The following is a 27,116-nucleotide window of genomic DNA, read 5'->3' as shown; positions in this document are numbered from 1 at the left end:
AACTACTGTAACAAACTTCCATTTGACTGTACTTTCTGTAGTCAAACATTTGTCTCCCTCAACAAATTTTACTACTCAGATTTCTCTGCAATGGCACACGATTCTTCGATGTCTCAGTGTGTGTCCTACCAATCGATCCTCTCTTTTAATCAAGTTGTGCCGGCTGGCCAGCCAGCCGGCCGGCCGGCCGGCCAGATTGGCCGCGCGGTTCTAGGCACTTCAGTTTGAAACCGCGCGACTGTTACAGTCGCAGGTTCGAATCCAGCCTCGGGCATGGATGTGTGTGATGTCCATAGGTTAGTTAGGTTTAAGTAGTTCTAAGTTCTAAGGGACTGATGACCTCAGATGTTAAGTCCCATAGTGCTCAGAGCCATTTCATTTTCAAGTTGTGCCATACATTTATTTCCACCTAAATTAGATCCAGTACTTATTAGTTATTCGATCTACCCATCCAGTCTTCAAGCATTCTTCCTTAGCCCAATTCAAGAACTTTTTTTCTTCTTCTGGCCAGAACTTTTTGTTGCCTAGGTTTCATTTTCATATAAAGCTTCACTCGGGACAAATACCTCTAGAAGAGACTTTCTAATATTTAAAGTAGTAAAGGGTACAGCAAACAGTCGCAAATTATGCTTATTGCATATCTATATGTCGGACCCGTGTGGCCATCTTCAGTGCTATTGCATTAGCTTTCAATCAGTCATAAAATACTTACCAGTAAATGTAAGTCAAAACATTAAAAACACTTGTATACGCACATACTCCCAACTGAACTCTTTATGCCAGAGGTTGAGGTCACACTGAGCCCACTGTTTACAATACCTGGTCTCCGTGTACATCACACCAGTCCACAGGACCCTCATATGTATGATGCATTGACAGCAAGCATTAACGTTTTTTTACCTACACAATTCGTATGTTTTTCATTTTATACTTTTTAAAAACTTGCGTACATACATCAAACAAGGTTGTTGTAACTTACAAGCTGTGAGTATTGTTACTCAGCTGTATATGGCGATAACTGTATTAACTAGCCAATGGCGTCAGTTACTGCTGCACATTTTACAACTGACGATTAAAAAAATACAAAACATCTTGTTCAAATAACTAAGGTACTAAAATTTTATTAAAACCATGCAGCATAATAATTACAGTCAGTGTCGTACAAGCGAAGTATAAAATAAAAAATAAAATGACAGAAAAAATACGAATTGTGTAGGTAATATAAAGTTAATGCATGTTGTCAATGCATCATACATGTAAGGAGGGCAGTGTCAATCGGTATGACGTATACTCAGTCCAGCTATGTTGTCACTGTATATAACGGCCTTGTGTGAACTCAACCCCTGACATGAATAGTCCCACATGCGTTTTTCCATACTGTTGCTGTGTCACATATTTTTCAGTACCGAAGACGGTAACACAGTGAACGAAATACAGATATACAATATACATCATTTGCCACTGATTCTTGTACTCTTTACTAATTGAAATGAATGCAGTTGCTGGGCACAACCGTTTCTGTAAGGAATCAAACCCAATTCCTAGCATTTAAATTTAAATTCAGTGTTAAACGCCTCTCCTCCAGAAATGTTGTTCATGCTATTGCTCCTTTCTAGTTCGGCCATCGTCACCTTTCTTGCTACCTCCTCCCAAATGGTAACGTAATCTACTATAGCGTCTCATTCCCTAATCTAATTTTCTCGGCATCACATAATTTAATTGCACTAGATTCCATGACCCTTGTTTTACTTTAGTTGGTATGGTACTTTAGTTGACGTGTCTCTCCAGTCTGTTCAACTGCTCTTCCAAATCATTTGCCGTCTGCCAGAATTAGAATGTCATCAGCAAACTTTCACGTTTTTATTTCATATACCTGAACTTTTAATCCCCTTTTCAAATTTGTCTTTCGTTTCCTTTACAGCTTGAGCAATAAACAAACATGATTTGAAAAGTCTGGTAAATTTTCGTTAAAGACTAACATTTTTGTTGCACCTTTATAATTGATAAGCTTGATTATTCCAAAACTAATATAAAGAATTCCAACAGGGACAGCGTATAATTCGTTGCTGACAGCCATCTGAATTGGAAATAAAGAAAGCCAACTTTTGTGATATGATTAAACATTTCATTTAAAGGGCCGAACTGCAGCAAAATTGTACGGGATTATGATTAGGTGAGAAAGGGACGGGGGAGGCCATGGTCATGCTACTGGAGCCTCCCGACCAGCCTATACTAGTAGTGTGTTAGGAACTGTCATGTGAGGCGTAGAAAAAGAGGTGGTGTCTCACTGTGCATAAACTACATCCGTTTTCTTTCTGGTAGAGTAATATTCTCCAATACGCGCACAATCTGTCGCACAAAAATTGCTGATAAAACAGTATTTATTCAATGAAAACGTTTGCCTACCTATCTATCTTTAGCGTTCCATTTCAGAAACGATTGAGAGAAGTACACTGAAGCGCCAAAGAAACTGCTATGCGTATTCAAATACAGAGAATTAAACAGGAAGAATGCGGCGCTGCGATCGGCAACGCTTGCATAAAACGACAAGTGTCTGGCGCAGTTGTTAGATCGCTTACTGCTGCTACAATGGCAGGTTATCAAGATTTAAATAAGTCTGAACATGGTGTTATAGTCGGCGCACGAGCGATGGGACACAGCATATCCGAGGTAGCGATGCAGTGGGCATTTTCCCGTACGACTATCTCACGAGTGTACCGTGAATATCAGGAATCCGGTAAAACATCAAATCTCCGTCATCGCTGCGGCTGGAAAAAGATCCTGCAAGGACGGACCACCGACGACTGAAGGGAATCGTTCAACGTGACAGAAGTGCAACCTTCCCGCAAATTGCTGCAGATTTCAATGCTGGGCCATCAACAAGCGTCAGAGTGTGAACCATTCAACGAATCATCATCGATACCGGCTTTTGGAGCCTACTCGTGTACCCTTTATAACTGCACAACACAAAGCTTTACGCCTCGCCTGGACCTGTGAACACTGACAATGGACTGTTGATGACTGGAAACATGTTGCTTGGTCGCACGAGTCTCGTTTCAAATTGTATGGAGCGAAAGGTATTATACGCGTATGGAGGCAACCTCATGAATCCATGGACCCTGCATGTCAGCAGTGGACTGTTCAAGCTGGTGAAGGCTCTGTATTGGTGTGGGGTGTGTGTAGTTTGAGTGATACGGGACCCTGACACGTCTAGATATGACTCTGATATGTACCACGTACATAGGCATCCTGTCTGATCACCCGCATCCGTTCGTGTCCATTGTGCATTCCAACGAAATCGAGCAATCCCAGCAGGACAACGCGACACCCCACACGTCCAGAATTGCTACAGAGTGGTTCCAGGAACTCTCTTATGAGTTTAGAGACTTCCGATGGCCACTTGCGCTGGCCACCAAATTCCCCAGACATGAACATTATTGAGCATACCTGGGATGCCGTGCAACGTGCTGTTCAGAAGAGATCTCCATCCCCTCGTACCTTAGCGATTTATGGACAGCTCTGTCGGATTCATGATGTTAATTCACTCCAGCATTACTTCAGAAATTAGTCGAGTCCATGCCACGTCGTGCTGCGGCACTTCTCCGTGCTCGCCGGGGCCCTATACGATGTTAGGCAGGTGTACCAGTTTCTTCGGTTCTTCAGTGTTGGTACAGTATGGCGATCTTATGGACTGAGGGCTTGGACGCTTTGAACGTGATACGTATAAAGTAACTGCTCGTACAGAATTGACCACAGGACATCGTGATTCATTACGTCAGCAGCTAGATTTCTTCGCACCCTTGTTTGCGTGACTTGCAATCTCCGCCACATTCGCGTGTCACATTGTGCAAGGTGTACCGCGATCCCTTGATCTAGTTGCGAATGACCCCTCTGCATGTCGCTGGAACAAACTGCAGATTTTTATTTTCAAGTTGTTGAGGATGGCGTTATGCATAGATTAACACCATTGGGTAAATCATAGCAAGGTGCCATGTGTGACATTTCCCGCGTGGAGTAATAGGAGTCTGCTTCATCGTTCATGCTGATTTCTCTCCACGCCATAACTGATGATCTGATGACAGTTTAACTCAAAATTGTACGAACAGAATGAGTGATACTGAATTTTTTTGAGATATAACAAGTTAATACATTATTCAATGTTTACACCTTAATTTTTCTCATTCGTTTGCTACAGCAGACAGTTTCAATTGCTACGACAGGTAACGGCATCACAATCAAAGAATTAAGTACAGATACCAACACAACCAAAAAGAGATGAGCGGTAAAAGTCGGCAGAAAAACAGCCTCCATCTTTAACTACTGACCTTCTAGACGCAATGAAACGACCAAATTTCAAAAAGTATATGTTTTCCAAAATGTGTTTACAGGACTTTTAGTTTTGACGAGTACTGCCTACTGTAAAAATATGGAACCCTTTTTAACCGCTCTCACTGTTTTGGAAGGGCAAAAAAAAAAGTGAAGCACCTAGACTAGGGGTAGGAAACGACACTTCACTGTTGATAGGGTATGTGACGTTATCTCACGGTTACGAAATCCAGGCAAATTTGCGGAGTTGGCAGTACTAGGCGACTTTTCACGCTGCACCCACCCGGACTGGATGCAATCGGTGATTTTGTTGAGAAGGGTGTCAACGCCATTTAATCATCTCCTAGAGGCGAGCTGGCCCACACCTGTTGCAACTGGTCCTCCACACCCCGGGCATTGGCACAGAAACTGAGTTGACGTGCAGGCTGGTCCCACACACGTCCTGTAGGAGACACAGCTATCGTGGATGCACCTGAACGTCACGCGGACACACGGTAGACGTGTGGACCAGCTTTGTCCCGTCGAAAGTGTAACCACCATACCGTTGCTGAGAGGTAACGCGTGGAGGGAGGACGTCCTTCACTCAGCGTTGTGCCGTCACAGTTCCCTCAGTCACTACCAACTGTCACTTGAATTCTAACTCGATGGCTCCCTACATCGTGACGCTAGGAGCAATGTAGCTGTGCCTCTCCATAACACTGGAATAATGCGGCCTCTCCCCAGATCGCAGTGGTAATAGCTGACGAAGGTCATCCGGGCTAATGGGGATGATGATGGATTATTATTATTATTATTATTATTATTATTATTATTATTGGTTTGTGGGGCGCTCAACTGCGCGGTTATCAGCGCCCGTACAAATCCCAAACTTTGCTCAGTCCAAACGCGCCACTTTCATGAATGATGAGGACAATACAAACACCCAGTCATCTCGGGGCAGGTGAAAACCCCTGACCCCGCCGGGAATTGAAGCCGGGACCCGTGCTCGGGAAGCGAGACCACGAGCTGCGGACGGGTAGTGGGGAACAGCAATTCATCACTGAACACAAAACGACGTCATTCAACACGTGTCCATACGATTCCTGGTCACAGCACCACCCCAAACACAGGCGCTTGTTTTTTGGTGTTAACGGCAAACTACGTATGGAACGTTAACTCTGTAGTATGGCTGCAGCTAGTCTCCGACGAATGGTGCGGAATGATACACATTGACGCAGGGAGTCCATCACTTATCACGGATGGCGGGCGCAGACGCTAAGATGTTACGATGTGCTTGGTGCTTAATACTGCGATCGTCCCCTGTCGTGGTCATACATGGTCGAATGGAACCTTGACGAAAAGGATGCGTACCCTCACTTTTCCCTACAGTGCAACATCGCGCCACTATGACATCTGAAAGCCCCCAAATATGGATGCTGCACGATTCTATCAGCTGGCCAAATGGAAACCCACAATCAGGCCCGTTCTTAACTGTGTCGGGTACTGATACGTGCTGGGCACGCGTATGAAGTTACGTTAACATCCGACCATGTCTTCTCGTTGCTTCACCTTTACTGTCTAAGGGGGAGGGAGGGAGGGAGGGAAGGGGGGAGGGGGAGAGAGAGAGAGAGAGAGAGAGAGAGAGAGAGAGAGAGAGAGAGAGAGAGAGAGAATATTTAGTTAGAGAGAGAGAGAGAGAGAGAGAGAGAGAGAGAGAGAGAGAATATTTAGTTTTACGAAGGGGGGAGGCTGCGGTGATATTTTGGTTTATTAGCAAAAGACCGCTTTGAGTGGGAAGTTACGACGTTAGCCTTCAGTGAAGTTATTTATTTTCGCCGCTCCCACGCCCGCTGCGCCGCTATTCTGCCGCAGATAATGACACCTACGCACTGTCCTTCGATGTTTCCTTTTGAGGGCGGCAGGAGTCGCCTGACGCATCCGTCCGCGCGGCGAAACCTACGGAACTGCCGACACGTAGGTGCTAGGGACTTCAGCTACAGCTTTCACTCCGGGCTTTCGAATTTTGTCTACAACGGCGATTCATCACTGACAAATAATAGTGCCAGAAGGGAAAAAAAAGAGTCACCGTCAAGAGTAATAAAATCTTCTCCGTTTACAAGACGCGTCGTGTCGCGTCGAATAAGACATTCCAGTTTTCGACAGCTGCCTCCGCTATCGTCATCAGGAGTTAAAAATCAGTCAGTGCGGGGCTAGCACGGTGTTTTGCTTATATAGACGCAATGCTAGCGTCCGGAACCTTCCACAGAAGGCCGGAGTGAAGCATGCGTGAAGACAAGTTGGGCAGCGCCTAGGATCTCCGTCCCTCCGCGAGTCCGAGTGACGTCACATGGCGCAAGAGGCCAGCGCCGGTTACGAGCTGCCCAACTTGCCTCCCACGCATGCGTCACAGCGGCGCTCTCTGGAGGTTCCAGACCCCGCCATTACGTCTATTTGAACGGAACACCGTGTCAGCCCCGGCATTCAGTGATTTTAACTCCTGATGACGATGGTAGAGACGACTATCGATAGCTCGAATGTTTATTAGACGTGACGCGGCTTGTAAACGGAGAAGATTTTATCGAAACATGTCGCCGCGAAAGACTGCGCGGACACCGTCAAGAGACGTCACGCTATTACAGACTAAACTCAGTTCTACCCTTGATGCCGGTCGGAGTGGCCGAGCGGTTCTAGGCGTTACAGTCAGGAACCGCGAGACCACTACGGTCGCAGGTTCGAATACCGCCTCGGGCATTGATGTGTGTGATGTCCTTAGGTTAGGTAGGTTTAAGTAGTTCTTATAGGAGACTCATGACCTCAGAAGTTAAGTCCCATAGTGCTCAGAGCGATTTGAACCATTTTCTACCCTTGATAAGGACCTCAATTCGTCGAGAAGAGACAATAAGTTTCTCGCATGTGTCACCCCCCAACTGATGCATCTCTATCCCGAAGAGCAGCCCAACTGGTGTTATGTTGAGTCCTGCGTTTCACCAGCTGTGCCAAATATTCCCGGCTATTTGCAGTTGGACTGAGACTGGTTGATTTAGAGCAGGGGTCTCCAAACTACGGCCCGCGTTAGCTGGCCGGACATCCGGTGGTGCCTATACTGCCAACAATTGAGTTTCGAGGCCTATCGCGGCCAATACACCGCGACATTGTCGGGGCTCTATCTTTACAAAGCAGAAGGTCATGGTTAAACTAGTAGCTATCCACAATAAACAGACAGACCATTCTCCGTGCGATAGTGGAAAAAAAACGGTTAACAGACTAGTTTGGCGAAAACATTAGGTAAAAAAATTCTTTGCATTTTATTCTACTCACGAGTCTGGTGCAAGTCTATCAAATGGACGCCACTTCGGCGACTAGCCTTAGTAATCAATCATTATGGAAGATGATTCGTAAGCAAGGTTTCACTTTCTTTACGTATTTCGATTTTCAAATTTTCCTTGTCTCTTCGAATTGTCCCACATCTACTAGTAAAGCGCATAAGACAAAAAAAAACCTCGTGAGACACTCGCAACATAGACACAATCACGCAACAGAACTATCAAATATATGCTCTGGCTCTGCTACTCGCTAGAAGACTACATAACTAAAGTTATCGTGGCACTGCTTGAAATAACAATGCGTTGACATACTCTACCTCTGTTACGTCTTGTAGTAATAGTGTTGCTAACAATGATTTTGAGATTTCGTTAACTTTGCAGGACGCTTTCGTGAAGAATGTGGAGTGACATACTTTTTTGTCGATGAAATTCGCCAGAATAAAATATGCCAGAAATTCGGTCAGGTACGTCCACCAATCAAAGTTATGTAAATAAATAAAAATCGTAGTTCGTTTCAGTGCTAGCTATTCCCACAACCTTAGATTTTTGCGATTTCATCTTTCCTTTAGCCTTACATTACAGTGATCACAGAGTGCTAGGGTTCTTTTATCCCACTAGGTAGATCTTGGCCCTTATGACTTCATGGAGGAATCAATGTGGCCCGCAGACTACAACGTTTGGAGAACCCTGATTCAGAGGAACAGTATAGTGCTATAGGGTGCCAGTGTGTTCGTCAAACCAGTAACTTACGTGTGTCGCACTGTGAACATGGGTGTTGTCATTTTGGAAGGCACAGCAAGACGATGCAGAAGAATACCGTAACACTTTGGCATGGAGAATGTTAAAATAAACAGTGCTTCATTTTTACGGTAACCTGAATGAATGGAATCACGTCATGGTACGAGAAACTCTCCAGAAAGTTAACGAATTGCCTGCTGCTTAAACTACGTCCTATGCACACTGTGGGTTAAACACCTCTAGCATCTTTTGAAAAAGAGGCAATATAGCGACAAGTCGGGCGAGACCACATGCCTTTAGTCAGGTGCTGGCCAGTTGCTCTGCCGTCTGGCCCGCTGAAGACGAGCAGCTTTACGGGCCGCAGTGGACAGTTCTATCTTGAGAGTTACCTGACCACAAAAGACCCATGCATGCAGTTCCCTGACAGCAATAATTTCTGTCGGGTCTGAAAACGACTGTCACTGACAATGCGTGATACTCTTGTCAGTGCCCTGTCGCTTAGAACCCTTTAACGACCGCTGTTCTAAGGCTGCATTACATGGCAACGAGCTGCACACCATTCCTTGTAGACTCTTTGTACTTTCCGCGTTAATACACCAACATACCGGGTATTTTCATTCGCGTTGAATCTATTCATGGGCCCGACACACACACACACACACACACACACACACACACACACACACACACACTTGACTGTCATGATTTACGTTTGTGATAAAGTGTCATAATTGCCTGGCGTCAGGTCTATGAACAAGGTATTCCTGTACCATCTACACTGCTGTAAATAGGACCGTGTGGTCTTTTAAGGGAAAGATAATATTTTGCCCCGTCAGATTACGATCATTATCATGATATATCCCTGCAACATTTAATTTTAATATGTCACCAGGGGCGCCGACTCCTTGGGTACTCCGGTGCTCGTGAACCCTCCCACATTTTCGGGGAAGAAAAAATAGAATAAATCAAATACAGGACAACTGGGAAAAAACTCAAGGCCGTCAGTTATGCCAATTTTGAAGTTGCACTCTCGCGTTGTCCCACGCAAGCCGGCCTGGCGTTTCTCAGTCGGCCAGAAACAACTGCAGGCGCTTAGCGTCTCTCTCTCTCTCTCTCTCTCTCTCTCTCTCTCTCTCTCTCTCTCTCTCTCTCTCTCTATCTCCTCTCTCGCGCGCGCGGGAACGTCTCAGAAGTTTTTGATGTTACGCCCAACGCGCAACGGCCGGAAGAGATTTAAATAGCTTGTTTTGCACCTATAGATATTCACTCAGTCAGTACCTTCTTTGTGGAGCAATAAGTTTTAATTTACTTTTTATTATTGAGTAACACTCTTTTAGATGAAATTAGCGACGTTTGTCAACACGAGCAAGTTTCGATTTGCCTTCGATGCGTCAGTGGTGATATTTTTCAAACTAATCAATTATTTTTTGGCTTCTATAATGCTCAATCTACTACAGCTTAAGTATTGTTGAGAATTTCAGTCGATGTACTCTCTTTGCTCTATATATCAACTCATGCGAAGGCATTGCTACTGACGGAACGGCAATATGACTGGCGTTTTTCTGGGTTCCAAGCAAAAATCAGAGAAACTGAGCCACATGAGTTCTGCATGTTCACTGTTGGACCCGTTCTTTGAACCATGGGACCCAAGAGGCTATGCAAACGAGACCACTACCTTTCAAATGTGAAAGAAATGACGAATTGTGTAGCGGGTCCCCCAAGCGATTAGCCATATTTGAGTCTCTACAAGCTGCCCAAGGTGCTAGCTTTATTCATCCTGTAACTCTTCTGACTTTCTGCCCTGTCAGGTAGTACTGTAGAATAAGCACGTTCAAAACTATTTCACAGAATTACGAATAGTTAATTTTGTTCTTCAAGGAACTAGTTCGAAAAATCCAAAGTCAGTAGTAAAGTTAAAGATTTAACAAATTTTCTGTGTACTTTTGAATTTATCGTTGTCACTACACTTCTATTTAAAATTTTGAATGCTTTTCTGCAAAAGTCCTCTCTACAGCTCCAAAACGCCATGGACGATATGAATAGTGTTCGAGAACTGATGAAGTTTCCAAGAAGTGTGGAGCTCTCGCTTGCAGCTGAGAAAAAAAAAAAAAAAAAAAGTCACAGATCCTGAACACCCAAAAGTTCGAAAACTTGATGACGGCGCTCTACTCTAGGCTTTTGCCAGCGGCGGTGGATAATTACCAGAGAATTTATATTGAGGTTTTACATAACGTGGTTCAGTGTTTCGATGATCGATCTCCTAAAGCCAATATGACTCACTTGAAAGACATAGAAACATTTCTTCTATCCAAAACTAAAGATTGCAGTTATGTAGCACAATTTTATGAGTATGACTTTGACCCAGAAGATTAACTTTGCACAGAGATGTGACGTTAGATGTGTGTAAATCTAAAAATTATGTCATTGAAAGTACAGAAGAATTAGTTCGTTTCTTTTCCTCAAACAGGCAAATGGGTGAATTGATTCCAGAGGTGCTTAAATTCATCAAGATCGTTTTAACTATACCGGTTTCTACAAGTACAGCGGAATGTTCCTAGAAGGCTCAAGACTTACCTGGGCAACACCATGACGCAAGAGAAATGGCACGACAACGCTATCATGCGTGTCGAAAACAAGAAACAAGAAATTTTAAACTTGTCATTGTGGCGAACATTTTCAAACGATCCACTGTTCATTGGAACATATTCTTTATGAGTAAGAATTAGAAATTACACGGAGATATGAAGAAAATGAAAAATTCTATGTGGGTTGTGTGAATTACTTTCTATATTAATTAGATAGTGTGGAAAAAGAATCTAATAAACAGTACTTTGCTTACCTTCATCAAGTGTTACCCATTCAAAAGCACCTCAAACTAGATTTTCAGAAGGGCTAGTTTTCAACATTTGTGAATGTGAGTGCTCTAACTCAGCACTCGCTCTGAACTTCAAAAATCGACACCTCTGATTTCACTTTAATTATTTATCTAAGTTCTTTTACGTTCCATTCATAATTTTCAGGACCAACGTCTCATTTGCTAAGTGACATCGCATCAACGCTGGAGAGGATAGGCAATGATTTAATCTACTTCCGAATTTGCTAGTACAGATGACTGTATCGTGGGGAGCAGTATAAAGAGAAAACCATCTTCGACTTTTATTTTATGACATTTAACACTGTTGTGAAACTCAACAGCATTGTTAAAGCTGTTATCGTAAACGAGCCATTGCAATCTTTGTAATGGTAGCCTTCTCCATCCCTCTAATTTCATCGGCAGAGAAAGGGAAGGGCATGTGATATTACTTCTAGCAATCCGTCTGTCAGTGTAACCCTCTGCGTCCCCAACGGGACACACTCTCCCTACTAACCAATGGCACACATCAAAATCAAACTAACGGTAGCTACACAAACACTTATCTCATAATAGGTGTTGGAGAGTTAACAAACGAACCATCTCAATTAGGACTTATCCAAGAACGGAAATGGGGATTGTTTTAAACTGCCGTCAAGACAGAGTGACTTCGGGCATTCATTAACTCACAATATATCGAGTAACAAGGCGTTCATCATTAGTAGGAATCAAATGATGTCAATGTTTATAAGTCATTAAGGAGTCAACAAATATTTGTATTATTCACACGCGACGAAGCAGAAGATGCTCTTCGTTTTACATGTATTTAACACTGCTTTCTCTTGACATTCGATATTTTTTAGGCAATCGTCTCGATTCGATTAAGGCCTTGAATTTTATAGACATAAGTGATCGTGGTGATTAAGATACGTCCAGTCTTGATCTATACATATTACTGAATTAAAGGCCCTGACACGTTTGTATGTCTACATGCGAAGGCTAACCTCAGGAATTACTGTATAGATGTTACGGTTTTCACTGGCAAAGAGAAAGGCTTGTGTGTGTAATTTATTGCCGCTAAGCAAAGCAAGTCGTCCGCTGTAAGTGTTTAGTGCTACCCGTATGAAGTCGGGACGGGTCGCTAGTTAGTACCAAGCACCAACGGTGCCTTGTACTTAGCTTCTTTTAAAAAGATGTCTTTTTCAGAACGTAATCCAGGTAAGATCCAATGATTAGTCACTACTTCGGGTCAAGGGAAGTTAGTATCGAATTGCTGGATCAGTGGGAAGGGATTAGACTTAATAAACGGATTTTTGATCCTGTTCTAGGAATTTTCTGCCACTTATCACTTCTTCCGCCTCTGGCAAATTCCAAATTGCGTAATGGTTCGGAGTCGAGACAAACTGTAGGTTCGCCATAACTGGCTACGTAAGCTAGTTCCATGATTGGAGAATGGCAAAGGCACACCATCTGCAAAAGATATCCTATTCACTAAGCAACAAATAAAACACAATATTCTGCTAAAAACAGATCTATTGCTTTAAAGGTTGTCAGACGGAGGTGTTAAAGAATTTTACCGACCTTAAAACAAAGCTCACTAATGCTCATTAATTCATATTTCATTAAACGTCGCAGTGGCTCAGCCAGTTCCACCTGTCAATCAGACGCGCTATGATGACTCTAGTGCTCTGCGCCAGCCCACCGTAAACAGTATCCCCAAATACAGATTGAAACTAGTTAGGTCTCGCGTAACTGTGGGCAGGACTGTACGAAAAAATCAATGTGAGAACTAAGAGAATTTTCATAATGAATTTAACCTCTACTTACTCCGTATGGGTAGTGGATATATATGTGATATACAGGTTACGGCAGTCTAAGAAATTTCTATGAGGAATCAATGACTTGAAATGATTCGTACTAACGTAAAGTTGCCCAATTTTCAGTAAGCACTATCAGAGAAAGAATGTAGGCAGGACGGAGGCAATAATTGCAATATTATAAGGCAGTAAAGGAAAGGAAATTTTTATATGATTAATTATTAGAGGGCAATGTTTCTCTGCGTAGTATTGATCAGACAGATTTTTCTTTTCTGGAGCTTCACATTTACATTGTTTAGCAATACAGTGTGTTTAAGAAGTAAGTCGCTCCGTTGATTTAGTGACACTTTAAAGGGTAGTCACATGTTATGTGATGTCAAAAAAAAAAAATTGTTCAAATGTGTGTGAAATCTTATGGGACTTAACTGCTAAGGTCATCAGTCCTTAAGCTTACACACTACTTAACCTAAACTATCCTAAGGACACACACACACACACACACACACACACACACGCCCGCGGGAAGACAACTCTGCCGGGACGAGCCGCACAGTCCATGACTGCAGCGCCTGAGACCGCTCGGCTAATCCCGCGTGGCTATGTGATGTCCGTTAGCGCTTAGAAAGCCAAGAATGCATCGCCTATAGTAAATCTACGCCTCTAATGAGGATCGAGCCAACTTTGACGTTTACGACGGATGTAGTCTAAATTTCCTTTAAAAAATGTTGCCCGTAGCACATTATGTTATTTTGTCCCCCTCCCCCTCCTGATTCCTCGAAGACATTTACATCTACATCTACATTCATACTCCGCAAGCCACCCAACGGTGTGTGGCGGGGGGCACTTTACGTGCCACTGTCATTGCCTCCCTTTCCTGTTCCAGTCGAGTATGGTTCGCGGGAAGAACGACTGTCTGAAAGCCTCCGTGCGCGCTCTAATCTCTCTAATTTTACGTTCGTGATCTCCTCGGGAGGTATAAGTAGGGGGAAGCAATATATTCGGTACCTCATCCAGAAACGCACCCTCTCGAAACCTGGCGAGCAAGCTACACCGCGATGCAGAGCGCCTCTCTTACAGAGTCTTCCACTTGAGTTTGTTAAACATCTCCGTAACGCTATCACCGTTACCAAATAACCCTGTGACGAAACGCGCCGCTATTCTTTGGATCTTCTCTATCTCCTCCGTCAACCCGATCAGGTACGGATCCCACACTGATGAGCAATACTCAAGTATAGGTCGAACGAGTGTTTTGTAAGCCACCTCATTTGTTGATGGACTACATTTTCTAAGGACTCTCCCAATGAATCTCAACCTGGTACCCGCCTTACCAACAATTAATTTTATATGATCATTCCACTTCAAATCTTTCCGTACCCCTGCCCCCAGATATTTTACAGAAGTAACTGCTACCAGTGTTTGTTCCGCTATCATATAATCATACAATAAAGGATCCTTGTTTCTATGTATTCGCAATACATTACATTTGTCTATGTTAAGGGTCAGTTGTCACTCCCTGCACCAAGTGCCTATCCGCTGCAGATCTTCCTGCATTTCGCTACAATTTTCTAATGCTGCAACTTCTCTGTATACTACAGCATCATCCGCGAAAAGCCGCATGGGACTTCCGACACTATCTACCAGAATCGTCGCGCGATTCTACGAAAAACCTGATTATCCAAGTTCATGCAGTTGTTGAACGTGTATCTGCTTCCACGAAGTCATCTCAAACTACGCCGAAGTTGCGCAAGTAAAGGAACGGAGTCCTTATCAACGTGCGTCGCATTGTAGTACGTAGAATACCAGAATGCACAGCTATGTCGGTCGTCACCAATGACAGAGCTCTTGGAGGCACTGACACAGTACTGTGCAACTACTCAAACAGTTTATTGTGCTATACTCAGAACCTATATCCAAGAATAATCTGGGGTTATAAGAGTCAAAGCCAGACTATCTCTAGACCTTAATCTTTTAAGCAGTCCTAGATTAGTCTGCTGAAAGTTTGCAGAAGTTGGAAACACTGTAGAATAAAGAGGAGTGCTTCTTCAGCTGAGGAATGCCCACACCAGCAAGAAATAGCGCCGACTAAATGAGGAGAAAAAACTGCAACCCCCCTTCCTGCCCCCCCCCCCCCCCCCCCCCGCCTCTCTCTCTCTCTCTCTCTCTCTCTCTCTCTCTCTCTCTCTCTCTGTCTGTCTGTCAGAGAGAGAGAGAGAGAGAGAGAGAGAGCTCCCTGTGGGCCATCGGCCAACAGTTCTGGCGAAGGTAGCTTACTGACTCATCCCTGAATGCTGTCCCGAGGCTGTTCTATCTGCAATTCCTAGACCCACCTCGTTTACTGTCTTACAATCATTTCACATCTTAATCATCAGTAGTTGATTATGCTGTATGCTTTACAACTGAATTTAGTGCAACGCTAAGGCGTCTTGTTTTCCAAAAGCAAGCTTTAACTAAAAACGCAATTCTAAAACAAAATTTCAAGGTCTAAGAAAGTTACGATGCGTTGAAGCAAGCGGATTTGCAGTTGAAGGGCATGCGACGGTACTAAATTTAGAACAGAAATAAGTTGCTTTTGAAAAACTATTAGTATTATGCAATATTTGTTCAAAAGCAACACAGTCTACTCAAATATTCGAATTCGTGTGCTTTAACACTATCATGGGTGTTCTAATGGCACATAGAAATATGGAGATGGGTAATGTTTGCAGTTGTGTCGTCTGAATGACTATGACGATTGCTTCTGCGATCTAGTATCGGATCGCATCAGCAACCCCCCCTCCCCCCTCAATTCTTTAAACAACCGAGCAATCGAACTTCCATGTACAAATAGCTTCAAACGTCTTATTACCGAATTACTTAACACATTAACCTATTTGTAAAGTATTTTACGTTAAGCATGTTTAGAAAAGGCATGAAAATATACGTAAAACTAGTTGGCAGTCCCAAGTGCTCTCATTATGCATCACTGGATGAATACACTCTGGATAATTTACGCGCCATTTTAAGCAGCAGACTAGTGCCACTTGTATCTAAATTTCAAAACTATTTCGTCATTCGCCGCGATACTATGAGTGTCCCTCCCCATCCCCTTACCACAATACCAGTTCAGTTCCTGGTTACGCTCGCGTCAGCAGTTAACGCCGTCTTGAAGGGGAAGTTTACATTTCGAAACTCGTATACGCAGTTCCTCAACGACGTCAATAATTCCATTTATTATTTTCTCTTATTAAAGTTTAGTCTGAAAACATTCTTTCCCTTTTCGACGTTTACTGTTTTCTCGAACTGAGGACGTCAAACTAGTTACTGAACTTAAGCCAAAGGTCTGCCGTAGATTTCCAACTGTTACGCCGTAAGACTCGTAATGATAAGCTTTCGCATTCGAATGCGAGAACAGCTGTGCGGCAGTTTAGTCCTTTTACTTACGTTTCACGAATAAATGGTAGTCCTATGCACTGAACACAAATTGCTTCACTGTGCGTGAAATAACGTTTTCAAAAGGTAGTCTTTATTTGCGAATTCGTCATTTTCAAACAATCTTTTATCCAATAAATGGACCCCTGACAAATTTCAACAAATGGGATATTTACACTGATCAGCCAGAACATTATGACCACCTGCCTAATTGCCCGTATGTCCACCTTTGGCATGGATAACAGCGGCGACACGTCGTGGCATGGAAGTAATAAGACTTTGGTAGGTTGCTGGAGGGAATTGGCACCACATTTGTGAGAGCACGCGCGCGTTGGCAGGGGAGGGAGCGATGAGGGAGACGAAGGAGGGGTAGGGAGGGAGAGGGGGGCAGCACATCAATTGGAACTCACCACTGTATTCCTTGAACCATTCCATAACACTCCTGGCCTTGGGACATAGCGCACTATCTTGTTGAAAAATGCCGCTGCCATCGAGAAACATGATCGTCATGAAGGGGTGTACGAGTGGTCTGCAACCAGTGTAAGATACTACTTGGCTCGTCACGGTGCCTTGCGCGAGCTCCACTGGACCGATATATGCCCACGTCAATGTTCGCTAGAGCTTTATGGAGCCGCCAGCTTGTCTCAGTCCCCAGTACAGCTGCCAAGAAGCTACTCCCCTGGAAGACAACGGTTTCTGGTCTCCCATCGGAATGATTATAAAGTTATCGGGATTCATCAGACAACGCAACGGTCTGCCACGGTGCCAACGTCCAATGCCGATCGTCACGTGCCCATTTCCGTCGTAGTTGCCGATGAAGTGTTACCAACTCTGGCAGATGCCTGGGTCGTCAGCTACAGAGGCCCATCGCTAGGAGTGTTCGGTGCACTGTGTGTTCAGACACACTTTGACTCTGCCCAGCATTAAAGTCTGATTTAGTACCGCCACAGTTCACCACCCGTTTTACCATTCTGCCCATCCTACGACGTCCGACACCTGTTCAAAATGGTTCAAATGGCTCTGAGCACTATGGGACTCAACTGCTGAGGTCATTAGTCCCCTAGAACTTAGAACTAGTTAAACCTAACTAACCTAAGGACATCACAAACATCCATGCCCGAGGCAGGATTCGAACCTGCGACCGTAGCGGTCTTGCGGTTCCAGACTGCAGCGCCTTTAACCGCACGGCCACTCTGGCCGGCCCGACACCTGTAATGAAGGGTGGTCGCCCAACCCCACGACATCTGGACGTGGTTTCACCTTGGTTGCGCCACGTGTTGAACATATCACAGCACTCCTCGAATACCCGACAAGTCTTGCAGTTTGCCAAATGCTCTTGCCGGGCTTCTGGGGCACCACAATCTGCCCTAGTCAAACTTTGAGACGTCGCGCGCCTTCCCCATTCCATGCACGGACAGCACGCTCGCCGATTTACATTCACCGTGCGTGTGTCTGACTAGCAGTCATTCCTCGCCAGGTGGCTGTGATATCGCCTGGACGGGTTTATATGGACAGTCGGTAGGTGGTCATAATGTTCTGGCTGATCAGTGTGCATAAAGCAGGACTGCACTAAAACACTACAAACGCCTCAATTCATACTATTAAAGCAATCTGAAGCTCATAATAGACTCTTAACTTGTCTGTAACTGTGTTTTCATTGGTGCAACATTCTCACTGTTTACATTTCGAAGAAAACGGGTCTTCCATGGACTTCTGAATCGTTATTTGAATGAGTGACTCAGCCCTATTGGTTCGTGCGTGACATTACACACAGCCAGCAAAAATTTGTCCAACTCAGTGGCACACCATTGTTGCTTCCACCGTTACTGTAGTCAAGTCTGCGGTTCCGTCTCTCCTTCCCTCAAGTACAACTATTGTCGATTACCAAAAGGACGATTCCTTGATGCCTCAGGATGCCTCTTATCAATTAATACACACATCAAAGAAAGTTTTGCATCAGCCCCGTTCCCAAAACTCGGGGAAGACAGAAGTTGACTGTGGATATTTTATCACAGACACAGTCCCTTTGACTGTTGAGAGGGGTCACTAAATTTGCCGAAGGATGTAAACAACCACGCATGAGCAGCGCTTATTAGACGGAGGGGGGGTCCGACAGCCGATCAGTTCCAGTATTGCACCAGGAAGGAGGTACACGGCTCGTGTTCTCTGTAGTTCAACCATGCCTAGACGGTCAATACCGCGGTTCGATCGCGTCCGCATTGGTACTTTGTGCCAGGAAGGGCTCTCGACAAGGGCAGTGTCCAGGCGTCTCGGACTCAACCAAAGCGATGTTGTTCGGACACGGAGGAGATAGAGACTGTCGATGAAATGGTTCAAATGGCTCTGAGCACTATGGGACTTAACAGCTGCGGTCATCAGTCCCCTAGAACTTAGAACTACTTAAACCTAACTAACCTAAGGACATCACACACATCCATGCCCGAGGCAGGATTCGAACCTGCGACCGTAGCAGTCGCGCGGTTCCGGACTGAGCGCCTATAACCGCGAGACCACCGCGGCCGGCAGACTGTCGATGACATGCCTCGCTCAGGCCGCCCAAGGGCTACTACTGCAGTGGATGACCGCTATCATTTTGAATAATGCTTTTTGCGGAGCCACAGGACGTCGTGTTAAGACTCAAACTGCGCGCAATAGGCTGCATGAAGCGCAACTCCATTCCCGACGTCCATGGCGAGGTCCATCTTTGCAACCACGACACCACGCAGCGCGGTACAGATGGGCCCAACAACATGCCTAATGGACCGCTCAGGATTGGCATCAAGTTCTCTCCAACGATGAGTGTCGCATATGCCTTCAACAAGACAATCGTCAGAAACGTGTTTGGAGGCAACCCAGTCAGGCTGAACGCCTTAGACGCGCTGTCCAGCGAGTGCAACAAGGTGGAGCACTATTCTCGAGACAAATGCCTTCAGAAGAGTCTTCCTGGCATAAAGATTTGATTGCTTGTTAGCTTTTGTCTGGCTTCGGCGACGTTTAATGATTTTTTTCTGACGTACTGGTGATTGGTGTGGTCATAGATTCACAATCCATTGCGAGTGGCGAACTACAATGGCGGCTGAATCGTTGATAACATCAACCACTGGCGATGGCAAACGTCAGCTGACGATTCCGAGACGAAAGACAATTAGCAGTACTTCAACAAGTGGCCACCAACGCCTCAACAATTTTGTATTGAAATTAAAGTACGACGTCAGTGAACTATTTTCACACGTGCATGGCTTGCCAGAGTCAGTCTGCATATTATATCGTTTCGGATTTGGTCAGGGTCGATTATTATGCTGCCCAAATAGTAAAAGTCATCTACTACTTTTACTAATTTTCTCAGCATCACCTGATTCTATTGCCCTTGCTTTACTGTTGTTGGTGTTCAGCTCATAATCTCTTTTCAAGACACTATCCATTCCGTTCAAATGCTCTTTCCACCAAGACTGATTCGTTTTTAAGTTTACTCAAGAATACGGCTGCCTGAATGCAAGAAGAAATGATTTTTACATCCAAACGATTTTAGGAGGGGAAATACTTTCGAAAATTACGAAAGCAGGAAATTTGAGGAGCGATTCTGTCTTTCAAAAGAAAGTGTGTGGTGGTTATTAAGTCATATCTATGACGCGTTAGAATTTCCTACTTAGCGAAATATCGCTATCCCAACCATGAACAGACTTTTAATGACATTAGGGGCATATGCAAATGGTCCATTTAATATAGTAACTGGTGACAGTGCTAGTGTAATAGTAGAACATGCCAAAGAATTAATAGTGAAGTATCGGCGATCTTTGCAGCAGTACACGAAGTTTATCTCGTGCTGGATTACACTCCGTGATGGATGGTTTCAGCATACTGGGTGGATTTCCTGGAGTCATAGGTACAGTGGATTTTACTCAAATAAGGATTCTGTCCCCTTGGGGACTTAATGCGCAGTTTTTCCGCAATAGAAAATCCTATTTTTCATTTAACTGCCAATCCATCAGTGGCCAAAATTTATTAATACGGGATATTGTGGCTCAGAGGCCTGGTTCTGTGCAAGACAGTAAAATATTTCGTAACAGCGCTCGCAGAGCTCAGTCTGAATGTGGGGAAATACCAATAGATCACTTACCAGGAGACAGTGGCTATGCATGCAGACCATACCTACTGACGCCACTTTCAAATCCGCAAAGGGAAGCAGAACGCCGATAGTTAGATACAACAGGTCTCGCGTTGCAACAAGGAACACTGTGGAGAAACAGTGTGGTTTGTGGGAGAGGATATTCCCCATTTTATCCGTGGAGGTGAGGTGTAGTCCACAAAAAACAATGCCAATTATAATGCGTATGGCAGTCTTGCACAATATTGCACGGAGCACTAGCAAGGAAGAGGCACCAGGAGATGTGGAAATTACGTGCAGCTGCTGAGGCTGTTACATACTGAAAGTGGACCAGACATAGCGAGCCAATTCCTCCCCGTCAACAAATGTATCGTGATAATTTGCCAAGGCGAGCAGTTCGTCGCACTATAATTAATGAACATTTTCACGGAGGTAACTATTACGTAATACATGTAACGTACATAATTAATTTTATCAAAAGTTTCTGTTGTGTGCAAGCAACAAAATGTTGAAGTTGTCGCTGAATGCCAACGTAAAATTCTCAGAACCAATAAATTAATTTATAATGATTTACAGTACAAGTAAATTATTAACTTAAAAAAGAAAGTGATATGGAAGTGACAAAATATAAAAAATTAAATATTGGCATTTTTCGTCTTCCAATATTTCCCTCTCTGAGTGCCAATACTTTTAAATTTTTTATCCTCATTTCTTCAAGGTACTCCGCTCTCATCATTTCCAGCTGTTGCTCGAATACTTCAGCTCTCTCCCGCAAGACACTGTCCAGTGAAGTTGAAGTTGCCTTGGGTTTTGGGGTCATTCTTCGCCGATTCCATCTAGACAGTGTTGCTGCATATTTTGAAACTTAGGGAAGAGGTTTAGCAAGAGTATCAAGAATAATCTCAAGTGGACTTAGATTTTCCAATTCTTGAGGATTAATTACAATACCACGAATGAGGGTACTGCCGGCATCCTCAACTACTGCTTCTTCAACCACATCTACATTCAAATCCATGATGACGTTGAAAACCCATTCGATTTGGACTCGCAGTTCAAAGTGCTTCAGTGGTGACCGAACTACATCCAGCAGTTTTGCCTCATGTGAATTAATTAATTTATTTTTTTACTCCCTCCCTCCCTCCCTCGCATCTTATACTCTTGCACTTTTTCTCATCCGCTAAGTGCTTCCTGAATCTTCTTTTCGTATTGTCGTATACATTTTGTGGTCACTGGTGTCATTTTGGGGTTAAGTATACTGACGGTGTCGGCGGAATTTGCATGGTGTGCTCATGTTGACAGCGACCATTGAATGCTGGGAATTATTGTCGATATTCTTTGTAAAACCCAACCAAAGTGAGAGGAATAGGCTTTTGGTTCAAATGGCTCTGAGCACAATGGGACTTAACATCTGACGTCATCAGTCCCCTAGAACTTAGAATTACTTAAACCTAACTAACCTAAGGACATCACACACATCCATGCCCGAGGCAGGATTCGGACCTGCGACAGAAGCGGTCGCGCGGTTCCACACTGAAGCGCGACGAACCGCTCGGCCGGCCAATGGTCTCTTGTGTTGCCCATAAAGTAAATTAATGTTGTTAGGTGTCAACGTGAGCACACACGAAACTGCTACCGACACTGTAAGGACACTTTAACCCATCTTTGTGCTCTGTGTATCTAGACTTGTTATTGATATAGGAACCTAAACACCGTGAAAAAAGGTGTTTTGCTTTACATTACTAACAGAAATTTATTAATGTATGAATAAAAAGTTTTTAACGTTACCTGGAGTGGAATTAAACTGTGTCGTTATATTTGCCCAGGCATTCAAATTTTTCTCTGACCGTAGAACCGTCAGTTTCTCTCTTGTTTTTTCCTTCTTCACTAATGTTAACGCATGGGAGCCAACCAACTCCATAAGAATGTCAAGTTCAAATTTTGAAAACTTCGGCGTCTTTTTTGTCTCCTTGGCACTCAAGACACACTTTACGTATACAATCTGAAAAGCGCGCGTAATATACACCAAGGAGGTTACAATATTATAATCTACGTGTCACAGACAGACAGATGTTATCATTATCTTTGCATGTATAATGGGCACTTTCCTCTGTAACACACGGAGATAAAAGCGGTCAAACTCCCGGTTAGCTCAAAAATGGTTCAAATGGCTCTGAGCACTATCGGACTTAACATATGAGGTCATCAGTCCTCAAGAACTTAGAACTACTTAAACCTAACTAACCGTTAAGGACATGACACATATCCATGCCAGAGGCAGGATTCGAACCTGCGACCGTAGCGGTCCTGTGGTTCCAACCTGAAGTGCCTAGAACCTCTCGGCCACTGCGGCCGGCGCGTTTTTGTTAACCGGCTTTAACTTCGGTGTAGCACAGAGACAACTAAATCACCATTAAGCTTTAACCATGATTACGAAATCTTTGTCATCTTGCTTTCGACGTTGGCGCAGTCGGCCCAGCGAGAGAGAGAGAGAGAGAGAGAGAGAGAGCGAGAGAGACCAATTGGAGTTGCCACGAGAGTTGGTGATTCATGCACTGCCTAAGATAGACGGCCGTTACCTGTTGCAAATGGTGATGGTGGCGCTCCTGCAGCGCGGCTTTCTGCAAGCTGTTGTCTCCGTCCGCCAACAGATGTCTCTGGATGGCACTGCCGTCGCGCGAGATAGGAGAAGGTGTGGCGGCTCCCCGCGACGCAACAGGTGCAGCAGGTGCTCGCGACGCCGCCGACGCCAGTGGAGTCGAGGTGTGCGCGAGTGTGGCCGCGCCAGGGGCAGGGGCAGTGGCAGTGGGACGAGGCAACGACGCGGCGCCGGAAGCGGCGTGCGCCTGTCCGCGGACCGGTGTGGCCAGCCGCAGGCCGGCGGAGGCTGGCGGCGAGGCGGCCGTGGGGGACTGCACTGGCGACGCCTCACCCCGGCTCGTGGACGAGAAGGAGAACTCGCGGGACACCTGCAAACAGCGAAGCCGTGCTGCTGTTGTCTAGTTTCAGACGCTGCTGCCGCCAATCGTGGGCAAAGCTCAACCGTTTTTACAATAACTGTTAAAGATACCGTTTTAAGTTGCGTAGGCAGTTTATCTAATTGGTGACTAGTTTCGGACGGCTCAACAAATCATCCCGATTAAAAATATACAGTAGATGTTACAATACGTAACAATGAAGCCATAATAAAACTCCAATACTGTCCGGAGATAGCTACTGAACCATCAACTGTACGTCAGTCAAAGTTACAACTAGAAATGCCTCACAGGTCATAAAATGTATAAACGTGGCACTATACCACGTAGCGTCAACACATGAACATTGCTACGTGTGAAAACAAACTCATACTGAGGAGTACCTCAAATGACCGCATTTTTCTGGGTGCAGATACGTAAGACCGGAGTAAATTCTCACTCTGCAGTGGAGTGTGGGCTGACTTGAAATTTCATGGCTGATTAAAACTGTATGCCATACCGAGACTCGAACTCGGGGCCTTTGTCTTCCGCAGGCAGTGCTCTACCGACTGAGCTATCCGAGCACGACTCACGACCCGCCCTCACAGCTTTACTTCACACGCGGAACTGCTTCTCTATTTGTTGCTGGCCCTTTCGCTTATTTTCAGGATGGCGTACATTGGCAAATAAAGAAACGAGCAGTCGCCTCCTGCCTGGCGTACTCGTATCCTTTCTACCAGGAGCGCTAGCCCGCAAGATGTGCAGATGAACTTAAGTGTAATTTGGAAGGTAGGAGATGAGGTACTGGCGGAAGTAAGGCTATGTGGGCGGGTATTGAGTCGTGCTTGGATACCTCAGTCCTATATATAACCAGACCTCACCGTGGTCAATTTGATATCCTACTTGTACATTTCTCACTTTTAGTTTGGCTCAGAAAATGCGGACTGTGATAAACCTTTCGCATTTCTTTTATGTTTTCGTTTTCTTTAAAGGCAAAGAGAAAAGATGAAGCGGTAGCCCATCATAAAGGCTATGCCTACCGTCAGGTATTTTTGATTTTCAGTTGTTAAAAAAAGAGTTTTTCTTGTACCAGTAGGAGGAAGGAAGGATTCGCGCTCAGCTAGTGAACGAGTGAGAAGCACGCCATTTTTAGCGAGTAATTGTAGACCGCCATTTTGGGGTCGCTATGAATAAGTGAGGAGTATGTATTTCTTATGTGCACCGTTTAGAAAAATACAGTATTGTTTTATTATCAGAAAGGTCGTATGAGTTGTTATTTCAAATAGTACAATAATTACAAGAACTGAAGCCCACCTGTGTACTTTGGAAAATTACGAACATCCGATAAGCTTAATGGGAACACGGTCAAGACTTCAAAGGTGAACACGGCGACCAAACGTAGCATTATAAAGAAGGGTAAGCACAAATCTACAGCGGAGAAAGAAACTACTTAGCCCTGCAAAATAATATCAACTAATACGAACTTATTTCCAAGCATAGCTCAGCTTATTGTGCTTCTCATTCATGCCGAAAAATTAATCTCATTAATTCAATACATTTTAAAAAGCCACGCATTTCAACATTTTATCATCATCTATTCCATTATTTCATAATATTATAGGACAAATGGTTCAAATGGCTCTGAGCACTATGGGACTTAACAGCTAAGGTCATCAGTCCCTTAGAACTTAGAACTACTTAAACCTAACTAACCTAAGGACAACACACACATCCATGCCCGAGGTAGGATTCGAACCTGCGACCGCAGTGGTCGCGCGGTTCCAGACCGTAGCGCCTAGAACCGCTCGGCCACCCCGACCGGCAAAATGCGGACAAAATACCAGTGTGCAATCTACTGGAAGTCTGTTTTCGTCCGCTCCAACATTTGACCAAAAACAGCTCTGACGCAAACTACAGAATACCACAAAACCAACAGCAAGTGGTAACAAGGTAATATAAAGAACTGCTTTCAAACTTGGGAAGACTTCCTTTTCTTAAAAACTGAAATTTCTATACCGCTATGTACACAGGTACTGCACAGCAATTTTCCTGTTATTTAGTAGAAAGAAAATAGACTCACTGATGGCGCTATAACTTCAGCGAAACACGTCTGGGTAAAAAGAAGAAACAAAATGTGTTTGCTCAAGGCGAAATCTATTCATAGGCAAATTTATTTGCAAGCAAACACGGACGCAAGAGTGAGCTTTAACCTCAAGACGAGTATTAATTCAAGAACTTAACAAATGACTCCGTAAATCTGTATATGTGACTCGACTTACTACGTAGTTACATTAGAATTATTATCGCCGACGTTATTTTCAGAACACAGCAGCCTACAGGCATAAGTAGTGTGTGAGGGTTACAGATCACGGGTAAATTACGAAAAAATGCTTAATGCCGTTTATAGCGGCTCAGGTTTTCTTTAACATGTTAAACGGGGAAGGGGAAGACGTGAAACTTTCATTAGCAGCCTCAAACCATTTCATCTATAGACGGGAAAATCGTTCACTGAAAGTATGAAAACGTGTCTGGAGCACTAGAGGTGGCACGGTCTATTTAGCGCTGCCTTGACAAGTGGCTTTTCTTAAGGGATCGGCACTCTGCCGCAGTGGGGATAAGCCACGCTGTGAAATCTAGAGCTTACAGAAAGTCGACATGGATACAGATTAGCAACGGAATTCCCCATACGGAATAACTTTGGAAGCTTGGCCCACTTCTCTATTTTTGATGTATGCTGCTTGTTAAAAATGCGAAGAGTCTCAACTTTAAAATGGGGTCACAGGAATTCCGAATTGGACCACAGAAATCACACGTTACAATGCAGTGTGAGAACGGGAAGAAGAGCCAAAATCATATTCGAGTTTATCGCAAAGCTTGCACACGAAATATAAACCCTTTCTAACGCCTTGCTCGACAAAAAATGTACAGCTCTATGTAAATTCCACTTTCCTTCAAATTCAATAACAATTAATTATTCTGAATGTTTCCTCTCCCTTCTAGCCTCTCCGTGCATTGCAAGGAATCTTTTCCAAGCCTGTATCCCAGTATCATTGTGTTGTGTGCTGCAGAAGGCCATCTCTATACAGTAGTTTAAGGCTTCGGGCATGGAGTTAACTACTGCTGCACCACCGCGCTAGCCAGCTTCACTGTCCATTATATCAGACTAATAAACGACGCATACACGCAGTGTGTCACCTCTCACATGGTTGTAGCACGTACTTGGATGTAACAACTGCTCTCCAGAACGACGCCCATATCAAATATTTTCAGAACTCAAGGTTCTAAGTGTTACTAGCCTGTTGAACTCTCTACGAAAGCGCAAGGAGCAGCGGAAACAACAGGCTAACGCAGCAGACTAACATTTTACACATGCATCGCGACAACGAATCCTCTTTCTTCGGAAGGGAACTATGATGATAACGACAATCCATAGCGGTACATTAGTGGTGAAGTATAATTAGGAATCGTGATGAAATGAACTCTTATTTATCCATACGTTCAAGCATTCGGGATACAGTTGACCAAATCTTCGAGAGTCACCCTTGACGGACAGAGCCACAGACAGAGGCGCTTACGTTTTCTGGAGGTACGGACGTGCCCGCCCTCGGGCGCGGCCTG

General features: G+C 44.3%; 1 protein-coding gene across 2 annotated transcripts in view; it reads right to left on the bottom strand.

Moving 5' to 3' along the window:
- The window catches only part of LOC124613340 (sodium-dependent nutrient amino acid transporter 1-like), a 267,200-nt gene that overhangs the window by 117,522 nt on the left and 122,562 nt on the right, over positions 1-27,116 (bottom strand). For both annotated transcript variants that reach the window (XM_047142036.1, XM_047142035.1), the window contains exon 2: positions 23,124-23,513. In XM_047142036.1, coding sequence (XP_046997992.1) covers positions 23,124-23,513 — 390 coding nt within the window. The remainder of the gene's footprint in view (positions 1-23,123; positions 23,514-27,116) is intronic.

The sequence above is a fragment of the Schistocerca americana genome, chromosome 4 (genome assembly GCF_021461395.2).
Source record: "Schistocerca americana isolate TAMUIC-IGC-003095 chromosome 4, iqSchAmer2.1, whole genome shotgun sequence".
NCBI classification, from domain to species: domain Eukaryota; kingdom Metazoa; phylum Arthropoda; class Insecta; order Orthoptera; family Acrididae; genus Schistocerca; species Schistocerca americana.
Note: the sequence above shows the minus strand (reverse complement) of the source record. Positions and strands in the feature narration are given on the sequence as shown.